The sequence below is a fragment of the Myodes glareolus genome, chromosome 10 (assembly GCF_982192425.1).
Source record: "Myodes glareolus chromosome 10, mMyoGla1.1, whole genome shotgun sequence".
NCBI lineage: Eukaryota > Metazoa > Chordata > Mammalia > Rodentia > Cricetidae > Myodes > Myodes glareolus.
This window is the reverse complement of record NC_142035.1, coordinates 23,786,451-23,812,599: the sequence shown is the minus strand read 5'-3', so window position 1 is coordinate 23,812,599 and position 26,149 is coordinate 23,786,451. Positions and strand designations below refer to the sequence as shown.

General features: G+C 40.4%; 1 protein-coding gene across 7 annotated transcripts in view; it reads right to left on the bottom strand.

Annotated features, from left to right (window-relative positions):
- Ncoa6 (nuclear receptor coactivator 6) overlaps positions 1–26,149 on the bottom strand; it is an 88,613-nt gene that overhangs the window by 739 nt on the left and 61,725 nt on the right. For 5 of the 7 annotated variants that reach the window (XM_087911085.1, XM_087911084.1, XM_085697171.2 and 2 more), the window contains 5 exons: positions 24,558–24,679; positions 18,410–21,394; positions 15,164–15,232; positions 11,222–11,258; positions 6,668–6,816 (listed from right to left, as the gene is read on the bottom strand). In XM_087911085.1, the coding sequence (XP_087767211.1) occupies positions 6,668–6,816; positions 11,222–11,258; positions 15,164–15,232; positions 18,410–21,394; positions 24,558–24,679 (3,362 nt within the window). The remainder of the gene's footprint in view (positions 1–6,667; positions 6,817–11,221; positions 11,259–15,163; positions 15,233–18,409; positions 21,395–24,557; positions 24,680–26,149) is intronic. The other 2 variants (XM_085697172.2, XM_085697175.2) reach the window with 2 other exon arrangements.

Sequence of the window (26,149 nt, the reverse complement as noted above, 5' to 3'; positions counted from 1 at the left end):
GTCAGGGGCTGCCAACTGGGGAAATGTGATGAAGACCAACAAGATGGCTCAGTGGGTAAAAGCACTTGCTATCAAACCTGACAACCCAAGTTCAATCCCTGAACCCCACATGGTGGAAAGAGAACCAACTGCCAAGTGCACCTTTATTATATTAGTCTGCGTGTGTATGCTTGGGCATGTGAAGGTCAGAGGACAACTTGGAGTCGGTTCTTCTGCTGGTTCAAGGATTGTGTGACAAGTACTGTCACCTGCTTTATCTCTACCTCGCTCACCAACCTGATCCCTCACAAGCTGTACAATCACCAACTCTCATCATTCACTGATGCTACAGACACACCAACAGTGCTTTCGGCGAGAAGTCAGCCAGTGAGTGAATTGTGCCAGAAATTAGTTTTTGGCTCTCTTTTGTAGCCAAGCCATTATTCTGCAGTAAGGAACTCTTCTTGGTATGCTACAGCTAAAGTCTAAGCGACACGACCTAGATCTTAGTCAAAGTCTACTGTGGCCCACACACAACAAGGCGTTGGAGGGCTGGGGTTACATAGCTCTAGCAGCAGATTACCTGCCTAGCATGTCTGAGGCTCTCAGCTCAGTCTACACTGTCCCCTCCCCCCCAAAAAACAGTACATACACATATGGAAGTATTTCAGGGCACCTTCCCCAATTCTGAAGGCTGCTGCACAGCTGGCACCTGAGTGATTTATACACAGAAACAGTGATGTAAAAGGGAAAGACTGCTTTATGCCTTAATTACTTTAACTTTCCTTATACACACCAAGTCAAGCTACTCTTATCTCAGATTTAAATCATGTTTATTCAAAACTTTTCCTGTCTTCTATGGCACAGTACAGTAGTACTCTGAAGTTCTGTAAATGTAAACATTTCTTTAAAATCTAATTAACTGAGCTGGGTGGTGGTGGCAGCACACACCTTTAATCCCAGTAGTCGGGAGGCAGAGGTGGGCAGATCTCTGAGTTGGAGACCAACCTGGTTTACAGAGCAAGTTCCAGGACAGGTTTCAAAGCTACAGAAGAGAACCTGTCTTAAAACAACAACAACAACAACAACAAAAACACAACAAAATCTAATTGACTTATTTTTCATGTTGCTACATGATAGATATTTTAGTTTCAATACAAAATAATATTTTATCTCGGTGTTGTGGGACACACTTTGTAATTACATCTGCCACCTCAGCACCTGTAAGGTGCAGGCAAAGGGTCATCTTTGGTATATACAGGGTCTTAGTCTTGAGGTAACTCCAACAATGTTTTAAATATCTCTCATTGAGGTAAACAATTGCTTCTCATTTATTAATTCAAAAGATGAATCAGATTCAACCATTTCTGGATGGAATGAATCTTTTCATGCAACATTACCAAGTTCAGTGTTCTAAGCAAAATTGCGTTTCTTTTATTACAATATTCTGAAAACCCAGGCCACCACAAACAGATGAGAACAGCAAAGCTTTTCCTGCTGTTCACTCTGGCTGCTGCTGTGGAGGCTGATGTGGTTTCTAAGAGGGACTAAGGCAATCACTCCAAGCTTCTATTAGTGACAGCTCCAATATGTTTTCTCACTGGGTGGTCAGACTGCTCGTGCCATGTGGAAGAGTATCTCCAAATATTTACAGACTAGAAAGACATTAATAATGGTGTTCTTTATTTTAATTTATGTAAAAGAACTGAGTTTCACACGGCACACACAACTTCCCATAATCAACTACTTATTATACAAGGTCACTTTGCAGTCCAGGTTGCCTAAAACTCACTACTGCAGGCCCTATCCTCAGGTTCTCAAGTGCTGGGATGACGGGCATGGGTCACTATCCTGTCCCTATAATCAACTCTTTATGTACAATTTTCCACTGCAGCAAACTTGTTATTTGGAGTGAAAGTATACAGGGTTTTATCTTGACATTGTTCATCCTCAGAAAAATATCTGGGCTTGAGAGATGTTTCGGTTGGTGAAGGGCTAGCTAGGCAAGCATGAGAATTGACTTTAGATTCCCAGCACCCACATAAGAAACCAGGGCAGCGGTGCACGCTTGTAATCTCAGTGCTTCAGAGGGAAAATAGGCAGCTCTCTAGAGCTTGCTGACCAGACCAAATAGCCTAAAACAATTAGCATGGTCTAAGTTCATTGACAGAGCACTGTCTCAAAAAAAATAAGGTGGAGGGGCTAGAGAGATGGCTCATCGGTTAAGAGCGTCTGCTCTTTCAGAGGACCCAGGTTCAATCCCCAGCACCCATATGGCAGCCTACAACTGTCTGTAACTCCAGTTTCAGGGGTCCAACACCTTCACACAGACATACATGCAGGCAAAACACAAGTATGCAAGAGATAAAAATAAAAATAAGGTGGAGAGTGAAGTAGCTGATACACAATATTGACATTTGGCTTCCACATGTATGCACACACATGTGTACATACCTTAAAGAATATATATACATATATGAAAATGAAAAAAATTTAAAATCTATCAATTAGGTCAACTTTAGAAACATCTCCCTCATGTGTGAAGAATCAAATGGTGGCTGGGTAAGGTAGTGCACACCTTTAATCCCAGCACTTAAGAGGCAAAAGGGAGGAAGATTTCTCTCAGTTTGAGGGCTATATGGTTTATGTAGCAAGTTCCAGAACAGCCAGGACCCTGCCTTAAAAAAAAAAAAAAATCAAATTATGTATCTGAGACTTGGACAGAGGGTAGGGAGAGGAGGACGAGCAACATCAGTCTCCACCCTTTTTATTCCGAAATCAATGAATTAGAATACTGCTTTTGAGTACAAATCTATGTATGAGGCCCTCAGTAAAGGTGGTGATGTATTTTTTTATAAAACGTCTTTTAGTTCCACCCCCTACCCCCACAAAAACTGAACTTCTGGCAGACCTTACAGCCAAATTAATAATACCCCTTAATGTAATTTAAGACTATTTACTTTTTATTTTATTCTTTTGTTTTTAAAGACAGGGTTTCTCTATATAACAGCCCTAGCTGTCCTCGACCTAGCTCTATAGACCAGGCTGACCTCCAATTCACAGAAATCCACCTGCCTTTGTCTCCTGAGTGCTGGGATGAAAGGCGTGTGCTACTTACAGTACCACTTATATTGTGTACTCAGAATATTTAACTTGCTCTTAAGAAAACAATATAACAGCTGGGCAGTAGTGGGTGACACACACCTTTAATCCCAGCACTCCCGAGGCAGAGGCAGGTGGATCTCTGTGAGGTCAGACTGGTCTACAAGAGCTAGTTTCAGGATCGACTCCAAAGCTACAGAGAAATCCTGTCTCGAAAAGAATCCCTATCTTGAAAAACAACAATAAAAAAACAACAACAAAAACGAAGTAGAGCCAGTTGGTGGTGGCACACACCTTTAATCCAGCACTTGGGAAGCAGAGGCAGGTGGATCTCTGAGTTCTGGGCCAGCTGTTCTACAGAGTAGGTTCCAGGACAGCTAGTGCTACAGAGAGAAATCGTCTCAGAAAAACAAAACAAAAAAACCCAATCCCCCCAAACAAACAAGAAAACGCCAACAACTTAACCAACCTTACTATGCCTTGGATTTCCCATGCGATCAGTTTTTACAACCTAAGATAAATGCATAGCTTTAATCTTAAGTACTCTTCTGTGCTATTGGCCCAGAATATGTGTGTATGTTCACGGCGTGGGAATCATTTGCTGAAAACAGCCAACAGGTTGAAAACAACCTTAAAACAAATACCCACCATAACTGCTGCAAACATGTGGCTATAGAGTGATAATGTCTGTCTGCTGTGTGGAGTGCTATGTAGTTAGGTGTGATCAGGAAGGTGACTTCTTCCCTGGTAACACCCTGTGAAAGATTTCTGTAAAGAACCCCTCGTTTCTTTCCCATGCCATATTTCCTGTGCTGCAATAAATACAGAGCTAAGTCCTTTGTTAGGGACAAGGACAACCACTGGGGCACAGATTCAGACTCGCACAATAGACTGATTACAGATAGCCAGACACTACAGACAAAAGACAGGGAGAGAGGCGGAGAATTCAAATTTGGGCTCACTCTTGATCAAATTAATCCAAGAGGAAGTGGCTTCATTTTCATTCTTAGTAAGATATTAATGTATTTTGTGTTCTTTGAGGTTATCTTCAATGTACTGACCATGCAAGCAAACAAGTGACTTAGGTTAGAAACTGGAAAAAAAAAACCGATCTATTGAAGACTGGTGGGAATGATGAATGACATATATTTATACTATCATAAGATATAAGATGTTTATTTTCGTATCAAAGCTACACAGAGAAACCCTGTTCCCCCCCCAAAAAAAAACCAAAAAAAGTGTTTATTTTTGGAAACAGGGTCTTCTTATGTAGTCCAGGTAGACCTAGAACTTGCCCTATAACCTAGTCAGGCCTCGAATGTATGACCTTTCTCCCTCAGTCTCTTAAGTGTTGGGATTACAAGCATGTACCAAAATGCCAAAAGGCTGTGACACATGCCTTCAACCCTAGCACTTGGGAGGTAGATGGATCTCTGTGAGTTCATGGCTATCAGGCAGCTAGAGATACATAGTGAGGCCCTGATGCAAACAATAAACAAAAAAAAACCCAAATATAAAATAAAATTTCCTTTTTCTTTCATCAGATTTTGAAGTCTCTATCATATTCCCTGGAGGATTTGGGGAACAACTGCTCTGGACCACAGAGAAAGGTCATTTTGCACTTCTGTAAATACGTCTGAAAAGATCAGGTCATTTTTATCCTTTGTGGTTCAATTTGTATCCCCTCTAAAAGCTACTACCATTTTTTCACCACCCAGCACAATGAGAATGAAGAAGCCAGTGCTCTATCACTGATCCACACTCATAGACTTTTTTTTAATTTTAGAACAATTTTATATGTAAGGATGTTTTGACTACATTTATATCTGTGTAATATCTGTGTACCACATTCATGCAGTGTCCATATAAGCCAGAAGAGAGTATTGGATCCCCTGGGACTGGAGTTATAGAGCTGCCATGCGGGTGCTGGGAATAGAACATTGGTCTTCCAGAAGAACAATCAGTGGTCTTCCATTTGTCCAGTTCCCCATTCAAAGTACTGATTCTGCAGTAAGGTATTTCTATGATTCAGGTACCTAACATTATATACGCCTGCATGGCAAGTGGTGTTACTTTTAAGGCCTCTGTCCTATCTATACATAGAAGTGAGTCTGTGGCTCACTTCTAGGGGCTCTCTGTGTGGCATTATGACATTTCTTGCCGGTAACAGTTGAGTCCTCATATCAGTGTCTGATGCCACTGCAACAGAATCTGCCCTCACAATGAGAGTTTTTGTTTGTTTGTTTGTTTTTTGAGAAAGAGTGTTCCGTAGCCCAGGCTGGCCTCAAGCTTGTTCTATAACTGAGGATGAAATTAAACTACTGGTCATCTTGCCTCTGCCTTCTAAGTGCTGGAATTACAGACATGTGCCATTACACTTACATTTCAAGACTGAAATGTAAGGCCAGCCAGCATTTATGAAAACTAAGGAGTTGCCAGAGAGGTAGCAGGAAATGACTAAGCACTCTGAATGATAAAAGTCAAGAACAATTAATTAAAAACATAAACAGTAGGGTTAGGGGATGTAGCTCAGTTGGTAGAGTACTTGCCTTGAATCAACTAGGCCACAGGTTCAGCCCCCAACACAGAAGAAAAAAAAAATAGAATACTATCTTAGATGGGTGGCTCACGTCCATAATCTCAGAACTTGGGAGGCTAAGGTAGAAGGATTCTACCTTAATTGAAATTGGCAAAATTTCATGTATAATCTGTGCTATAGAGTAAGATTTTGTCTCAAAACAATTCCCCCTTCCCAAATTAGAGACAGTTTTCAATAGAGAGAACTGGTAATGTAAAGTTGAGGTCATAAAAGAAGCAATTAGAGGCACAGATGGAGGCACCAGGCTGAGTTGAAGAGGGGTCACTGCTCTGTCAGTCTACTTAGATTAATACCTCGGCTCGGTAGTGTAAATGGAGAATTCTATTTTTTTCTATGAAAATGTGAGAGCCCCTACCAAGATAGAGCAGAGATTACTGGGGTAGAGGTTTAAAAAGTAAGAAGAAGTCAAGGGTAATAGTGAATGCCTCTAACCCCAGCACTCAGGAGGCTGAGGCATAGGTCTGAGAGTTGAGGGCAACAGGGCTACATAAGAAGACACTGTTACAAAGGGGGATAAAGTAACAGACAGTATGTAGAAAAGGTACTTGACTTCAGAAAAGAAGCTGGGCCATATTCAGGATTTAACTGAAGTGAGTGATCATGAGCTTTCTAGTGTGTATATGTATGTTTTTGACACTGGACCTCATATAACTACCTCAAACTCCCTATGTAGCTACTAAGGACCCTTACACTCACCCTCTACCTCACTAGTGCCACAATTACAGGTGTGTGCTGCCACACTTAGGTGTAAACACGAATTTAAAATGAGACCAACCTAAGTTCTTTATTCTTTTTATTGTTCTTGTGTACACAAAAGGAAACACACATGCTAATGGACTGACAGTGAACAGAGGACAAGACCAGGAGGAGAAAACAAACTGGCCTGACAGAGGCAAGGATGGAGGGAGGGTGAAGTCCTTCCTGCTATGATGAGGACCCTATCTTTTAACCACCCCGCCCCCAAAGCATCCAAGCCCCACTGCTAACCTTTTGTAGAGCTGGAGGCTGAAGCAGGCCGAGAGGATCGTTTTCGATGTCCATTTTCCACGCTCTCAGAAGCCACAGTCGGCTCTTCAGTTCGAGAGTTTCTTCGGCTCGGGGTTTTGGACTTCTCAACTATCTCTTTTGGCTCACTGCTGACAGAGGGAAGAACAAGTTTTCAAGAAGGTTAAGGGCATCAAGACACATAAAAAGGGACTCTAAGTATAGTTTCATTCAAAAAGTAGGAGATAATTAGCAGCTAGTCAGAGCCAGGGATACAGTTCAATCTATCGAGCATGTACAAGTCCTGGGTTTGATTCCCAGCACTGAAAACAACAAAAACAAAACAAACCAGTCATTATAGATAGAAATGAGACAATGCTATTAAAAACTTAAAAAAGCAAGTTTAACTTATTACGTCAGAAAAATAAAATAGGTCGGGTGGTGGTGGCGCACACTTTTAATCCCAATACTTGGGAGGCAGAGTCAGGCAGATCTCTGTGAGCTGGAGGCCAGCTTGTCTACAGAGCAAAAAAAATAAAGCACAATGCTGGTGGGATTATGGGAAAGTAGGTGAGAGGCATAAAGACCTGCAACAGCCCTCTATAAACTCTCACTTATTTCCCTTCAAACATTATTATGTAAAAATTTCAGCAATAAAATGTTCTTAAAAATGTTTGAAAATTTCTACTAGCCCCAAATAGTATCTAAAATCTAGGTATGGTGGCGCATACCTTTAATTCCAACTTCTGAGGGGCAGAGGCAGGCTGATCACTTGAGTTTGAAGCCAGCTTGATCTATATAGTGAATTCTAGTCTAGCCAGAACATTATAAAGAGATCCTGTCTCAAAAGAAATTATTATCTGGGAGGTTACTAGGCAAATTTGAGCACACACTTGTATTAGATAATAGTACAGCACATTATCTAAGTAATGGGAACACATTCATCATCTACTGCAGATAGGCTGAATGCCCCAGCTCCAACCCTGGCATTTTAGCAGGCAAATATTAAAAATTGGTAATACTGTTATTAAAGACACAGGAACAAAAACATTTTCATGTAATTCTGATGGAATATAAATTGTGTAATCCAAAGATTCTCAATAAGGAGTAATTGGGATCAGTAAGATACATTCCCAATTTTGGACACGTTTTTTTCACTGAAGCAGTATGGGAAGTGTGCCACTGGCATCTCTGGGTAAACATTCTATAGTACAAAGGTAGCACCTTATTATCTGACCCAAAAGTCAGTAATGTTGAGGTCGGAAAACATGGTGTCATCCTCTGCCTTATTTCTAGTAACTTCATTCCTAGGTGCCCAAAGAAATCATCTTAAAACATACGTGTGTGTGTGTGGGGGGCAACAGCTGGCTGGACTCATATTGTATGAAGCTCAGATAGGCTTGGAACTTGAAATATGTAGCCAAGTCTGGCTTCGAACTCAAGGCAATCCTTCTGCCTTTGTTTCCTAAGTGTTGTGATTATACCTATAAATTTCTATAACTCACTGTAAAAAAATCCTTTTATATAGCTTTGATTATAACCAACAATGTTAAAATTATCTAAGTAATAGAAATATATTCACAATCTACTGCAGATATACTGAAAGTCTCAACTCCAACCCTGGAACTTTAGTCAGAAAAGATCTAAGATTGGTACTAACTGTTTAAAGACACAAGGGCAAATTTACAGAAGATACAAAAATGCCTAATAATAATAATAATTAATTATGGCGCATATATGCAGTCTTAAAATATTTTGTGAAAGATTACTCTGTGACAAACTATTCATGTCACATGAGTGAATGAGTATGGCACACACATATCTGGAAGAGGACTTCTTGTATATTCTGTAAAGAAGACTACAGAGTCACTCTGCAATTCTCTGATGTTTCCTTTCTTTTCTTTCTTAAACAAAAGGTCCCTATAGACTAGACTAGCTTCAAACTTACTACATAGCCGAGGATGACCTTGAACTCTTGATTCTCTGGCCTGTCCATCCAGTGCTAGGATTACAGACATGTGCTACTAGACCTAGATTTAATTCTGATATGGCTGGAAATTTCTTTAATAAACTTTTTATTATATCCACGGTTCAAAATTGCTTATTAAGATCATTCAAAAAAAATCTGATTAAAATTGATTGCAAGGCACAGAACTGAAATGTAATGCAACTAAACAAGTTAAGCCTACTTCTTCTGGGAAGAGTTCCATGTCCCTTCCCCCATGGACTTGGCTTTTCTTCTCTTGGGTTCACAGTCTATACACATATGACCTTTTAAAGCATCCATTGGGTGTTCTATTATATGGGGTGTAGTAATATTTTATATTTTAGCAAATAAAGCTCGCCTGAAGATCAGAATGCAGGGCTAAGTCACTAGAGGTCAGTGAATGGTGGCACACACCTTTAATCCCAAGACTCAGGACAAAGAGGGAGAGGGATCTTTGTGAGTTCAAGGCCACGCCACCCTGGGTGGGCTACACAAGATTGAATCTGTCTAAAAGAGTATCAGAGTTCACACAAAGGTGATCCCAGCACTTGGGATCAAATGTCTTTAATCCCAGCAGTAGGGAGGTGGAGACAGGAGTGATATGGTTGGGTGGAGAGAGGAATATAAGGCAGAAGGAGACTGAGCTCAGTGCAGTCTGAGGTTTGGTGGAGACAGATGCAGTCGGGAAATGAAGTGTGAGGATAGGATCGTCCCTTCAGTCTGAACATTGGTAGAGGTAAAAGAACTCTCTAGTGGCTGGTCTCTGATCTTCAACATTAACCTCTATATCTGACTCTGGGTTTTTATTATTAAGACCAACTAGAATTTGTGCTACAATAGGGTTTTTTTTAAAAAGATTTATTTATTTATGTGCATGGGTATTTTGTCTGTTCGTATGTCTGTGCACATGTGTGTGCAGTGACTTTGGAGACAAGAACAGATGTTGGATCCTCTAGAACTGGAGTTACATACAGTTGTGAGTCACCATATGAGTGCTGGGAATTGAACCTAGGTCCTCTGGAAGGGTAATCAGTGCCCTTAGCTGCTGAGCATTCTCTCCAGCTCTGGATGTTCTATTTTAAATGTCTTGTGCCTTTCATGCAAGCTCCTTAAAGGTACAAATCAGGGTTTGACCATCGACTATCATTATTCCACTGTTCAATCCTGCCTGAGGACTCTTTGCTAGTAACACTATGGTTGGGAACTGAGCCATAACTGTTCACTCATTCCCGTTGCTTTATATAAAACAGCTATCTCATATCAAACCAAAAACTAAGCAAAGTCAGAGAGGCCAAACTGGAACTAGGCTGGAATTGGAATTACAAGTAAAGAGGTTTCCATCTCCTTCTAGAGGTTCTAAGGATGGTTTTCTGTTTGAGCCCAGAAAATAGTCCAATATACTGAGGATAATCCCTTAATGGTGGAACCCCCTTTCTTGGCAAAACAAAACCAAAGAGTTATAGCAACACTACCCTTGTGTTTTTGTGGTCAATATACAGGCAGCTCTGCAAACAGATATCTATGAGATATATCTGAACTTGATAAACCCTTTTTATAGACAGTTGGCATATATTTGGAAAACTCAACTGAACTCGAGTATTAATTCAATTCAAATAAAAACAGATGGGCAGAGTGGTGACTAGGAATAGCAATGAATTTGCCAACAGATTACATGGGTCAGGAAGGAACTGTGCATTTATCAGCTACAATAACTCCTTATCCTCTAGAGTCTAGACTTTTATCTATAAATCTAGGTCAAATGTAAGGGTCCTAGAGTTAGAAAGAGATGGGTCTGAATCTCAGTTTCACCATTTGCTATATCTGTGACCTTGGGCAATTTAGTTAAAGCTCTTTGACTTAGATTTCTCACCTACATGATATAATTTATTATCATAATGGATATTGTGAAAAATAGAGGATAAATACATCTAGTGCTTATAGTCTAGAGTATGACAAGGAGTAATATTTAAATAATGTTAGTTGATAGGAAGTTTAAATGAGAAAATGATATTTTATAAGCTAAGTTTCTATACAAATATGAGTTGTTTTTTTTAAAAAAAATGTTACTGCATTCCTTCAGTAAAAGAGGGGAGGTGTGGTTCTTGGGAGATAAAACTCCTTTCTAGGGCAAATGTGAGGTTAAGTCACAGATGTACTCCATCTGTTTTGCTAGGTTACATAGGGTAGCACAGTGAACAGACAAAGCATGGTTTGGGGTTACATTCTACCTACCTGGCTTTCTCTTTAACCTTTGAAGATCAAACAGCTATGCTTAGAAGATATATTCAAGGACTATCATTAAAGAAGGTAGCACTTAAAATACAGGACATTTATTTATGTTGAATGCTAAATATGTTATCAGTTTTCAAGAATCATAAAAGACAGAAACTTAAGTCATCAAGTTTTATTAAGTGAAATATTACCCTGGGTGAGTGAGTGTTCATAGACATTCTCTATGTGAACAGGAGAAACAGTCTGGTGATAGAGTATAATAGTTCAAGGTGAGGAGACATTTAAAAAGCTCATGCAATGGTTATGCTTAAGTCTTAGTTAATGGTCATCTTTCTTACCTTTGTCCAGAGACTATGGCAGCATTTGCCTCAAGTTCTGTAAAAAAAAAAAAAAAAGGGAGAGAATGAGATATGGAAGCTGTTGTTATGTATGTCCATAGGGAGAAGCTGGCATCTACAGAACCCAGAATGTTGTATTTGGACTAACAAGTCTCCATGTCCTGCAGGAAGCTAACCGACCCTACGTGGTATGGAGACAAAGTTAGCACTGGTCCAACTTGATTTGTTGGGAATAGAAGACACTACTTGGTCTATTTTTATTTCTAGTTCACACTGTGAAATAATCCTGTTGGATCAAGAGGATGAAATTTACACTGTTGGTTCATATTTCATCTGGTCAGAACTAGTTTAGTAAAAGAAGCCTCTTCTTTTCATGCTGAAGAGACTGTTTTCATTCTGAAAATATCAACACCTCCATTTTCTTTTCAAACCCAATTATCTTTAAATATAATACAGTGTCTATTAAAGATCCACCCCTTACCCCCCAAATGGCATTTTCACTCAATTTCAGAGGGCAGAGAGCTGTGCTTTGAAAGACTACCCAAAGAGTGTATCTGTTTCTAAGACTTCACAGACTTCATCAGTCACCAAGAAATGCCCTAGAGACAACCAAAACAGTCTGCCTGGCGGGGATGAATCAGTGAGATTTCTCTGGGTTTATCAGAGAATGCACATACACACATGGATAATAAAACACCTCTTTTCAGTATCAGCAAAAACCCAAATCTTCTACTTCTATTACATGCCTCTCCAACTAGCTCCATCTCTTAAAAAGGCCTTTCCCTAACACACCAGCCAGCCGTGTCTCCTGCCACTGCCTCCCCTGGCTCTGTGCCTGTTTTCCCTCATAGAGAATCCAGTACCTGATGCTCAGCATCTAAGCTGCCCAAGGGAGCACATGTTATTAATATCTTTGAAGGCAAAGCACCTAGGTTAAATTTTTAAATCTCAACTTTTTCCCTTCTTCCCTCTCCCCTTCCCTTTCTTTTTCTTTTTTTGGTTTTTCAAGACAGGTTTTCTCTAGCTGTCCTGGAACTAGCTCTGTAAACCATGGTGGCCTTGAACTCACAGAGATCTGCCTGCCTTTGCCTTCTAAGTGCTAGGAACATTAACCACCACTGCCCGGCTTTCTTCCCTCCTTTTATAGTGTTATGTGAGTTTGTGGTAAGGTTCTCATTTTGTAGCCCATGCTACTCTGGAATTCACTATGCAGCCCAGCCTGGCCTAAAACTCCAGGCAATCCTCCCACTTTAGCCTAAGTACTGGTATTACAGGGAATGAGCTACCATACCTGCCATATGCCACTTTTAATTACCCATGTGTTTATGTGCTAATTATTTCTTTCTCAGGGCTCAATGCCTTATATGAGAAGTATAGGTGACTACATTATATGGCTTTAATGTTAAGGTTAAATTGAAATAATACAATATAATTTCAGTATTATTTTAGTATAGTACCTGGTACTTAATAATAACTCAATATTTATTGCTATTATTTGTTGCTATCTATGATGGTCACTTTGTACTTTTCCTGCAGGGAGGCTGGACTTCACTGTCTTTAATGCAAAATTCTGGCAGAGGGAATCCTTGCTTCTTGTCTTCTGCTTGCCTCCCAGAATCTCTCCTATAGGACCTGAAATCCTGACACAAGAAGCATACACTAACTCTGTGGGTCTCTATTTCTTTGCTGGGTCAGCTGAAGCACACAAATTCACCTAATATATGCTCAATAATAATGGTTCAAACAAAAAGACATGCTAACCCAGAAGAGTTGCCACCCTCACCCTGCCCCCAGGCATCCTATCCTATAGCACAAACTGCCTGGAGATCCGTACGTAGCCTACTTGGGTCTCATTTAGTAATGCTTTTGCCCCAGTTTCCTGAGTGCTGGGGTTCTCTGTATGTGCTACATCAGGCTAGTCTGCCCTTTTAATTTAGTGTTTAATTAATTAATTCTATTTGTTTATTTTCTGGGACAAAGTCTCTCTATGTAGTTCCAGGCTGTCCTGGAACTTAATATAAGTTAAACTTTAAAAAGGACCAGGGTTCCCTATTCAATTACTCTAACAAGAAAGAAAAAACAGTAACAACCCATTTTCCGGAGTAAAGAGCTAGGGCAGCGTCATGGATTGGGGCTCATGAGGCTCCACCTCTCTCTAAGGAGCTATTGGCAGATTATGGCTGTTGGTGCGGTATGGGGATCAGTTTAATTCAATGGTGTAGTCACTGGTAAGCTGTTCATGCGTAAATAGCCACACACCCATGCTCACAGCAAGCTGCCCAAATTAAACTCAGTGGGTCATTAAAGCAAAGGTACAAAAGAGCAGGAAGAGTACCTGTTGAGAATAGGGGAGTGCAAGGAAACAAAAGGTAATGGGAAGGTCTAAGTCTGATCAAAATACATCATAAACATATATGAAACTCTTAAAGAATAAAATTTATAAATATTTCGGGCAGGAAATAGAATTCCTGTCCCATTTCTAGTTGGTCTTTTTGTTAGGGAAAAAAAAAAGAGTATTACTAATGAACATTTTTTCTTCCTTCCTTTCTTTTCTTTTCTTTTCTTTTTTTTTTTTTTTGGAGACAGGGTTTCTCTGTGTAACAGTCCAGGTTGTCTTGAATATTGCTTTGTAGACCAGGTTGGCCATGAACTCCGCCTGCCTCTGCCTCCCAAGGGCTGGGATTAAAGGCATGCACAACCACTGCCTTGCAGAACCCCTTTTTCTTAAACAATTTCTCAGTTCTAAAATGTGCAGCACAGTGTTAGTTACCATGCAGCAGTTAGAAGCAGGGGCAATGTGGCGGCTGCCGTGTGCTCTGCATACCCATTCTTTCCACAGTGTGCACGAAAGTCATATTGGGTATAGAACCCTGAAGCAAGCTTTAAAATATAAGTTATATCTTATTTTTATTGGCTTATATTCACAAAATCATTTTTTAAAAAAATTGGTCATGTGTATACTTTCAATAAAACGTTTTACCTTTTTTAAATTGTGTGTGTGTGTGTGTGTGTGTGCGTGTATGCATGTGACATGTGCGAGTCATGAGGGTGTCCAAATAGGAGGCCAAGGAGACCTCAGGTTTTTTGGAGCTGGAGTTAGTTATAGGAACTTATGAACTACTAGATGTGGGTATTAGGAACTGAAATCTGATCTTCTGAAAGAGCATTAAGTACTCTCACCCATTGAGCCATCAGCCCAAGGCTATACTGTCAATGGTATTCTAACTTCTTTTGGGAACTAGTCATACTTTCTTTTTTGCGCCCTTTAACAACCTTCTGTAACCAAGAACCAAGTGAAACTAAACATATCCATGATACTCATCTGCTCTGGCGGTGTAAGTCATAGACACAGAAGTGTTCTTACTGCCATCAAAGAACGTGTGTTCAGAGCTGACTCAGCATCCACAGCAGCTATTGGATTACAACTGACTCCTCCTTTCAGAAATACCATCTCTAGTGCAATTTACAATATCTTGTTTACAGGGAGCAACTTAAAGTCGTCCAGAGATGGCTGGGATGATTCACTCTAAGTGGAGGGGCTCGAAATATACCTCGACATCTGCCATGGTAATCCAAATATATTTTGATACATTCATGCTTGCCACCCCAGTAAGTAACCATATGCCAACTAGTTGGCTGCCAGCCATGGGTAGCAGGATCAGGGAACAGGGGAAACAACTCAGGGTAGGATGACAGACAAGAGCACAGACATGCCCTTCTTGAGCTCTCTGGCTAACACAACACAACAAATGTGAAAATGAACACATTGGTTGGGAAGAGTGCTACACACGTTCTCCCATTCAACTCAAATTGGCTTGGAAACAAGTAGATAAGACAATCCCAGGTACTTACTGGCATGAGAACATGGGACACCGAGAAAAGTACTGATTCCTTCACATGTAACCCATCCCTCTCCGGAAGATGCTCTAGATGGTGCCTTACCTGGTCTGGCAATAGGCCCTTGCAGTGCTGTGGCTGGAGGCTCCTTTGGGACTAAAGACGATGAGGGGGCTGAGGCAAGAAACAAACAAACAGGTCTTTTACTTTTCCTAACTAAACCAGAAAGCACTAACCAAGCAACTAAGTCCCTATTGAGCCACTACATTCAGAAGGCAGTGCTTGAAGCTGTCAATATGACCTCAACAGAGCAGCTGTTCTAACACTAAGCAGCAAGGACCACTTGAGGCTTTGCTCCTCCTCCTTTGTGCAGATATAAAGAACCAGGAAAGGGACACCAGCACGGGGACAACAGTAATCACAATTTTAGGGCCAATTTCAGGTCATAACTCCTTTTTCTTTTTGTTTGGTTTTCAGACAAGGTCTTACTCATTTCCTCAGAGTAGTCTTAAACTCTTGATCCTTCTGTCTCAGCCTCCACAATGATGGGTTTACAAGCATGTGCCACCACACTAGGCTTGACTGCTGTTTTCATTAAAAACTGTCTTAGTAAGTAATCTAGCTACTTTTAGAATGACTATACCAATCATCTCAACATTTAAAAGCTTCTGACTTAGCCCTCTAGAGACTAAATACATTCCTTGATTACTAAAACACACAATTCTGTACTTTTCTATAGCATCTAGCAAGAGTGATGGGCATAAAATAGACAATAAATTTATATCTAATGAATAAATCAATATAGTATTATTTACTTTTCTAACAAATAGGGTTTTGTTTTTGGTTTTGGTTTTTCAAGACAGGGTTTCTCTCGGCTGTCCTGGAACTAGCTGTTGTAGACCAGGCTGGACTCAAACTCACAGGGATCCACCTGCCTCTGCCTCTGGAGTGCTGGGATTAAAGGCATGCACCACCACTGCCCAATTCTTAACAAATAGTTTTAAGAACTTTCTAGGAGCTAGGCACTGTGCCAGGCATCCTCAGAGATTCTATCTTTTAGTACATCACTCAGCCTAGTATAGACTGACCACTGTGTCACATGGAGAGAGATGCATAAAGTTCCATGGGGGTTCAAAGCAAAATAATATTCTAGGCCAAAAATGTAAAGAAACATTAAAAATAGTGCCTTTGAAAGACAGAAAGAACTTAAGATCCCCGAGAACGAGAATACATGACATACTCTAGAACGGAACCTTCCTGGATCATTCAGTAAAGATTTAAGGCTCAGGTTTGCCAGAGCTGTCAAGGGTATGTCATCTCATCTTAACACTTCAGCCTAAAATTCATAGCAAACTACAAGAAAACGTTTTACCCTTTGGTGGAAACTGAATTTTGTAGATTTTTCTCTCTGCTTAGTAACCAAATAATTTATTTTGGATGCTTCTCTGATGGAGCTTAAAACTGTACCTTAACATCTACTTAGCTTCAGAGGGTTCTCACATTTTCAAACTAAAAGCACAGAAGTCCCTTGGAAAAGAATAGAACCAACTATCATAAACAAAGTAGGTGGCCTTAACTAAAACTGAACCCTTTCTAATTGCTGGTTCATATCCCTAAAGCTTTTATGTTTCTCTATTATTATTTGTGATCCAAGTAAAAATATTTTCTAATTACTTCATCATTATTCTCTTAATATAAGAGGGAAAAGTTCCCTAAGAGAAAACAGAAATGGAAATATTTAGCAGCAGAGAATATACTTAAGCCATACCGACTTCTTCTGGTTTAGACAAGGTCTCATGTAGCTTAGCTTGGCCTCAAACTTAGTATGTAGCTGAGGATGGCCCTATTCTTGGATCTTCCTACTGTCTCCTCTCAAGTGCTATGATTATATGTGTGCAGCATCATGCCCAGCTTTGTTTTAAATTCTTATAGTTACCTACAACAACGAAATTTAAATTTGCAACACAGAACCCTGCCCAGCAAAGTCCATCTCTCCTATGAACAATGGATTCTTTGCAGGCCTTCACTCCTCCCTGTATCTCCAGCACTGAAGCAAGTGGGAGAAAGTAGGGAAGGAACCTTCCCAGATCTGTCTGAGCAATATGCTGGCACTTGATATTCAAGCTCTCAACTGAATCCTACATATCCTGAGAGGTGGAATTACAATCTCCACTTACAAGTGAAGTACAAGGAACTCACTAGACCATAACTGGCAACCAGGGGAGCTAAAATGTGAACTCTGATCATAACCTTTGAAGCTCATATTTCTGTTCCTCCTCCTAATTAATAGGCACTCAAAGTATTTTAGCTGCGTAAACAAAAGAGGTAGTATTAGCTGGCTTAGTTATAACAGAGGCCTCTCAGCTATGGGCACCATTAAGATTGACTTGTCTTTAAGAACATGGAGCTTCTGCATCATTTGAACCTCAAAGGAGAAAAAAACTGTCAGGACACCTGTGCTTTCAGTATTATCTCCCTCTGTAGTACACAGGAAATAACCTGAACTAGATGTCCATTAAATGGAATTTACAAAGAGACTATGTCTAAAGAAAATGGACAATAACACTTAAACTATTTATTGATCAATTACCATATTTTAGATCCTGTGCTAAGCATATCACATGCATTACCTCACTGAAATCTTATTAACTATTATTGTCGCCACACTACATAGGACGAAAGTGAACTTGCCCCAGCACATCAAGCTGGCAAATGCTGGGACAGTTACCAACCCAAGTCTATCTGATTCTTCCCAATTTCGATCTTCTTTGGTTTATCATACAACCTGGTTTTCTGGTAAGCTTGTCTAGAGCAACCCAAACAGAAAGGTCCCTGAGTTAGTATACTAAGAGAACAAGGCAAAGAGAACAAGTAAGTCTTCATGATGGGAAAGGTATAGAGAAGTCACTGTTCACACCCAAGGGACCATGCCAGGCTGGAGACTTACAGTATAGGCTCAACAAATAGTAAATATTTCTGAACTTCAATCTTTTCACCCATAGGAAGGAGTAAGACTACATGACATGGTTGGTATAAAGATGATCTGAAACAAGTGTGTACGAAATGCTTTTTAAAGTGAGATCTATCTATCTATCTATCTATCTATCTATCTATCTATCTATCTATCCGAAACATGTCATCAGTTCAGAAGCCAGGAAGGAATCGTGTTAGTGAATATAAACTGAACATGGGATTTAAAAGCATATTTTCAATGTACTTTCAGTAAGTAAATCTATAATTATGGTCATTTTTCTTCCTTTAAGTAGAAATGGGCTCATGCTTTCTCTCTTGTGGGACGGGTGAGAAAAAAACAACTGACATGAGCAGTGGATGCCAAGCTCAAGTACATACCTATGCTGGGTAGAAGCTCTGGATGAGATCCCACCTTCTCCTCCACTAGGCCACCTGCAAGTGGCTCAGATGCTATGCCACCATGATTGCCTTTTGTGGTTGGCGTTGTGGAGATGAGCTCAGAGGGTACCAGTGTGGTTACTATTGAGCGTACACTGGTGGGGAGAGCACCGCCAGGTAAGATGGGTCCTGTTGAGGTGGAGCTTGGGCCCATGGGGCTAGAGGTCATTTTTAGTAGCGTGGGTGCTGAAGGTGTTGGGGTTTTACTGTCCAGCTCTGTGGAGCACTGTTCTGTTCCCATTAGCCCAGGAGTTGTGGTCTCTAGCCCTGGGCCTTCAGTCTCTCCATCTGCACCATACTGTTCTTCCCCTTTTTCCAGAGAGCCTGTAACTTTCTTACAAGCCTTGGTCAGCAAAATCTGGCCAATTTTGTCCACTTTTCCTTTGCCCTTACTGGATGAGACTGGGCTTCGCCGATTGGCAGAGGAGCCTGGACTATTGGTCACAAGGGGAGAAACTACTGTGGTTGGCTGTGGAGAGAGCAGAGTGCTCTGATCTGCTGAGGTGTTCATCTGAGGACTAGCCTCATCTGGATTGAATTCTTTCACTTGCTGGACAGGAGGATTAGGAGCGACAGCTGAAGAAGATGTACAGGGAGGGGAAGGCAGCTGAACAGGAGCAGCTCGTGAGCTAAGGACCAACGGCCGGCCTGTCTGTATGTTTGGAGCAGGACTACTGGAGGGGACATTAGGTGCTACAGGAGCTGAAGAAAATTTTATGTTCTGAGGTATGTGTAAAGGTCCAACAACTGCGACAGAGGGAGGCATCAGGCCACTGTTGGTTGTCAATGGGGTTGCAGGAATTGTGCTTGGCTGTGATCCTTTCATAACCTGAATTATTGAAGATGAATTGATAAAGACAGGTGTAATGAACTGAGGCCGGGCATTAGATTGAGCAGCGGACTGTCCCTCAGAAACCATAACTTTGTTACCCACATTGGGCATTGTGACAACTGTCGACATCAATGCAGAATGTAAGTTTGTTGGCAGGGCTGCTGATGTGTTAGATGAAGTGGTTATGGGATTGGAGGTAACAAATACAGTTATTTGGTTTGGGGGCAAAGGAGTAGAAATGGAGGAAGAGCTGACAGGTCTTGACATTACTGGAGGGATGCTTGGTGCAACATTAGAGCTCACCTCACTCAATTCTGGATGCACAAGGGTTGAACACGGCTCATTATTGTGAGGTAAGTTTAAGGAATTAGAGGATTCTTTAGAAGACGGATCCTGCAGTGTGGGAATGACAGATGCTTTTTTGAGGTCCTCTCCTGAAACAACTGGAGGTGCTACTTCCAGATCTGTAAGCCCAGGGGGTTTAATGGTCACATTAGGAGCTCCAGAGTTGTCAAGAAGTTGGCTTAATGATGTTGGTGCTTCTCTCATGGCAGGAGACATCAAATTTTTGTTCTCTTCAACACTGGGGAGTTTGTTAGAATCCAAAGGTTGCCCATCCTTTTTGGATTGATCTTCAGGGACAACCATTTTTGCTTCTTGAGTAGGGACTGCTTTCAGCTCAACGTTTACCTGCTCCTTCCTACCCTGAGAATTCTGGCAATCACTGTCCTGAGGAACGTTCAAACTCTCTTTGTTATCCTCAAGAACAGTCCCCACTGCAGGCACAGGTACGGTGGGATTCTGGGGATTAAGCCCACTATTGTTAGGAAAGCTTCCGGATAAAGGGGGATTGGCAATTGGATTTGGACTGACCAACACATTTCTAGGCAGCTCCACGTTCTGCAACAGGGTTGTGCTTGGTTGAGAAGCCAGAGTAAGTTTAGGGGCTTTTGAGTTTTGCCTCCCGGGACTTGGGGTAGTTTTCCTACTGGACCCAGGACTAGACCTGCGACTGTTGCTTGGACTTGCCCGTTTTGTTGTTCCAGGATTAGACTGTTTTCCAGAATTCACCACTACAGAATCTAATTTATGAGTTTGTGGGGCAGCAAAGTTAGGAGGATTATTTATAGTAAGATTTGAAGGTGCTTGCCCGATGGCCTTCAGAGTTGTTGGATTCAAGCCCTGTTGATCAAAGCCCCTATTTAAATTTGGCCTGGGAGGTAAAGGAATATTAATCTGTGGAGGAAAGAGTCCTGCTATGGAGGCATTCAGTCTTTCTGGTGACAGACTAATTTCTGAAGGTTCTGTACTAGGAGGGCGGTTGTTGGGTGTTTGAGGATAATAGGGTCTGGGGCTGGCTCTGTTTGGAGTTTTAGGCCTAGATGTCTGGGTTGGAGCAGCAACATTTGGAAAGTGGTGGCCATGGGAGCTAGGCAAGGAATTTACAGGAGGTTGTTGGGGAGTTGCACCTTGAGTTGCTGAAAGGGGAGATGGTCCCGATTTGGGCCCTGCCATCATTAACTGATTCTGAGAAACTACTAAATGTGAGGGCATGTTATTTGGGCCTCCTGAAACAGACGGTACTTCACTGCCACTAGCTTCAGGAAGTGAGGACATCTCTCCTAGTGGTGAGCTAGAGGAATTCTGTGGGTTCTCCTGGTATACCATTTTCCTTGAATTACTTCCCAATGGAGTATTCACAGACATTGGCATTCTTTGTTTATCAGGTGATGGTGGCACAGAGGCAGGTCCTTGCAAACTAACCATGACAGGTACATTGCCACTTGGCTGCATGGGCATTCTCTGAGAGTCTGGGTTCAGAGGACCCCGTGGAGGATGGACATTTTGGGAAACTGGAAGCCTAATGGATTTAGGATCTTGCTGCATCATGAGCATCATCATCATTTGTTGTTGTTGCTGCTGTTGCTGCTGAGACTGTGGCTGACTAGGTGGTGGTGGCTGCTGCTGCTGCTGCTGAGGCAGTTGTGGTTGTGGTTGCTGCTGTGGTGGCTGTGGTGGGGGTGCCACATGTTGCATGAGTTGAGGAGGCATCTGTTGCATTGGCCTCTGTTCAACTGGTTGAGTAGGATAACCTAAAATAAGCCCCCCAAAATCAGGGAAGTTAGATTTTCAGCAAGAAAACTTTGCTACCTGTAGAGTATAGCTAGGCAGTACTCAGAGGTAGCAGATTGTGCACAAACAGCTCAGGCATGCTGCTCCCAGGACAGCCCCTTATTATCTGACACAAGCAAGGGGGCATGCTGCTTAAGGAAGCAAAAAGCAAAGCATTAAGAATATGAAGCCCTTTTAGGCTGCTAATGAAGCATTACTGCATTAAGACTGTGTTATGTGCTATAAATCTATGAGCTGAACATGAAGAGAGAAAAGTCTATCAACAGCAAATGGGTGGCTGCCCAGTTATTTAGGTTTCATGTAGAAATAATCAAAATATTCAGTAATTCACTGTGTATATGAAATAACATATTTAGAAATCACTTTTTCTCGTAGCAGAGGACTTATTTTTCTCAAGACTTGGTTTTGATGAAAACAGGCTTTTTATTCCTTCAATTAAAGTAAAAGATATAATTCTAGAATTGAGGTTTTTTTTTTTTGAGTTCTTTAAAATGGGATCTTAATTATTCTGGTCCATGGTCTCCATATACCATTTTGTATCCTTTGGGTTCCATCCTTTGGGGGAAAACTGAATGTATTGTACTGCCCCTAGGTTGCATCAGTTTAATAAACAGAGAGTATAAGGACTGATTGTTACGTTGAAATAATATGAAGTATTAAAGTTTTTATGCATATTTGTCTCTATTTACTTTTGTATATAGATATTTTATTTGGAAAAGTATTTTCTATGAATCCACAATTGGAAAATAATTAAGCCAGAAGCACAAACCTCAGGAATAAAAAGTAGTTTGGGGATAAGAATTTTGAGGAACAATACCTTCTAGATTTGCAGAAGGCAACATCTATTATGATTCCCTCTTTTATAATGATTTACTTGAAATTTATGAATAAAAACTTTATACAATCAGCATAAAGGGAAGGAAGATTCAAATTAAAACAAGAATCATGGTGGTTCAAAGTGGGAAAGTGGGCATATGTTGGGGATGTGATTCCATAATTACATTTATTCCACTGTTGCATGTAAAATAATTTGAAAGGTTTCCAGAAAGTGCAAGAATATGAATAAGTGGCTCTGGCAGCTGGAAGAAATTCTGGGCCAAGATTTTCTTAGAGTGGCTGCCAAACACTTTGGTCAGACTCTGTGCTCAACAGAGTTATTGTCTTCCAGGCAAAGACTTCCACGGTACCAACGAGCAGATTCCAGTTCTGAAGTTGTTTTTTTATTTGTTTGTCTTTGATTTTTGGTGAAAGGGTTTCAAGTATCCCAGGCTGGCCTTATAGCTGAGGATGATCTTGAACTGCTAACTCTCCTGCCTCCACCCTGCAAATGCTGGGACTATAGATAGGCGTGTGCCACCACACCTGGCTCACTTTTGATTATTTTCTTTAAAATCTTTTGTTTTTGTTTTTTGTTTTATTTTGTTTTAGGCCCGAGTAACTTCTTGACATTTATAAATCTGGCATTCCAAGAGGTCAAACACAACAGGTTCTTATATAGTCAGTCTGGGGTTCCTACATTAAGAAAACTGTAATTTCTGAAAAAGTTTGTTTGTGTCAAGGTTATAATACAGATGCTTTTCATCTTTAAAGTAAGTTTATCAGATAGCACAATAAACACCAAAGACAGTAATATGCATATACAACAGCCTCTCAGAGGTCAGAGCTAAAGGCTTAAAGGAACCATTCAGAAGCTGGAGGAAACAGCCCCAAGGGGCTTAGTGATAGGAAGATGATTGGGGTTGAGACGGAAAGCCAGGTATATACAGGTCCCATAACACAATCAATAACTACATTTATTAGTCAAGGGATACAAAGTCCTTATGCCTTTATGGGCCAGGCAGTCGAAAAGAAGTTAGGCTGTATAAACACTGCCCAACTACAGAGCAACTGACTATTTCTAAAGTGAATTAAACTCAGGTATTTGTTTAGACACCAACAGCAATTCAAATCCATTAAAGGCCAAATTCAGGCTGCAGGTTCCCAGACTGCAGAAAGGAGGCAATAAATGTTTGAAAGAATTTTGGAATCCACACAAGAGTTCAGATGCCTGAGGTAAGAGGGACCTACCTTCCTGCTTACAACGTCTTCTGAACATATTCACCAAGGACTAGAGACTACCTCTCAGGCTCACGAGTGACAACTCTAGTATGCTAAGCAGTTTGTAATAAGTAACATCAAGTCTTGACATCATAATGAATATACTTTTGAAATATAAAAATAAAGGATACATTAAAGGTTAGCCCTAAAATAGTATCACTTTTAATATGCCAAAACAGAGGTGAGATTACTCAGGAGGAAGAAATAAACCATTAATTCTTCTTTCCTCCCCGCTTCAGTTTTTGAAGACAGGGTTTCTCTGTGTCTCCTTGGCTGTCCTGGAACTTGTTTTTTGTAGACCAGGCTGGCTGAATTAACTCTTTATATCCATAGGAGAGGGCTTGTGAACCTTTGTCATTCTAGAATAAAGTTGTAAGTCATTGTTTATGGCAAGAAAAAAGACAGAGATATTGCGGAATCTGGGTTGGGAAGAATGATTTCAGAATTTTATAAACCTATGTCCTTTAACATTTAAAAGAAAACATTCTATAATCAAAGAAGGGGCTTCATTACTATTGGCACTATTCAATATGAGCTATTAAGCTGACAGTAGTTATATTGACATGCATTTTGTTACTTTTCATACACTGTTTATGTTTTAAAGAATCACAATAAAATTTTTATTAAAAAAGTCATCTTGTTTTAAATTCTAGTAGTAGTTCTCTGCTTTGAGAAAGTCTAAGGAAAAGAATTGCAGGCAAGCAGGATACAGTATAAAGTTCTGTATATTATAATATTTTATTCTAATGCCAACTAGAACTACAATGCTGATCAAAAAAAGGGAACTTTCCATTCAGTCTGATTTGAGGACTTAAAATGAAGCCAATTAAACAGGTATGCAAGAGTGAATTGACATGCATGTTTACAGAAGTTATACTTTAAGTATTTACTTAAATATCAATGCAGAGCTTACACATTAAATTTCTGAAGCAGACTAGTTAGCAGGCAAAGCATTACCGTTTTCTTGAAGAGAAAGAAGGTGCATATGCAATGCAAAGTATGCAATTTTAGTTAATATTTTATTACCTGGTGGCCGGTTTGAAAATTCTGGCAGTTTAGGGCCTGTGTTGTCCAAGTTGATTCCTTGTTCTCCAGGTAATGACTGTTGATCAGCCTCCTCTAGACCAACTGGACGATTATCTGGGGTGCTAAAAGATAAGTAGCACAAATCAATTAAATTGTATAAGGAATACTTATCTACAACTACAATGTGCTTATGTATCATTCTTATGATTTATATCTTTCTATGTTGACATGAGTAAACTGGCCATTTCATTAAGCCTTAAAATTCTCTTAATCTTAGCACTGAATTTAGTGTTTCCCTCTAATTCCTGATACAATGTTTCATATAATGGTTACACCCCTTAGGTATTTTAATGATTGATTGGGATTTTGAGCAACCAATATTATGAAATGCTATTCCTGTAAAACAAGTATTCAGTGTGGCTACTAAATTAAAACCAGGTGCCAATGACTCAACATCTGTAACGTAATTGGTACAGATGGTGTTCAGAAGAAATACACACTTTGTTGTAGCCACAATAAAGTTATTTACCTTTGCTTCAGAACAAACACTTGTAGACATAACCATTGGCATTAGGATTCTTTTTGTAATTTAGAATTTCAATGGGAAAGGGAAAAAAATGAAAACTTTCTTTTCTCCTACTAACATTCACATTTTCTACTTTTTTTTTTTTCTCCAGACATGGTTTTCCCTATTTGCTCTATAGAGACCAGGCTGGCTTCAAACTCACAGAGATCCATCTGCCTCTGCCTCCTGAGATGCTGTGGGACAATGGTCTTGTATCTTGTAAAGATTTGTCACTTGTATTGGTTTAATAAAATGCTGATTGGCCAGTAGCCAGGCAGGAAGTATAGGTGGGGTGACCAGACTAGAAGAATTCTGGGAAGAGGAAAGGCTCAGTCTGCAGTCGTCAACCAGATGCAGAGGAGGCAAGATGAGAATGCCTCACTGATAAAAGGTACTAAGCCACATGGCTAACACAGACAAGAACTATGGGTTAATTTAAGATGTAAGAGTTAATAAGAAGCCTGAGCTAATAGACCAACCAGTTTATAATTAATGTAGACCTCTGTGTGTTTCTTTGGAACTGAAAGGATTGGGCGGGACAGAAACCTGTCAACACCGAGTACTGGGATTAAAGGTGTGTGTCACCACTGCCTGGCTTAACATCCACATTTTTGAGAAATCATAGCAATTACATTCTTCATTTGGTTTGTTTCTTATTCCCAGTTGTACCTTTCTTTCCTACCTTACTTTCCCTTTGATCTGATTACAGTCATCCATTCACTTTTAGATAGTATTTTGATCCATTATACTCTAAATAGTTGTATAAATCACATAAATTCCTTTAAAAAACCACTAGAGATGTGGATCAGAGATCACGAGCACTGGCTGTTCTTCCAGAGGATCCAGGTTCAATTTCCAGCATGCTCATGTTGACTTACAACCATCTGTTAGTCCAGATCCAGGAGACTATACACCCTTTTCTGGCCTCTTGTGGAACCAGACACACATACATTGGCGCACAGACATACACAAATTCAATTATCTGCTTTAGTCCCCCTCTTGTTATAGATGTGAAAACAGAAGCCAT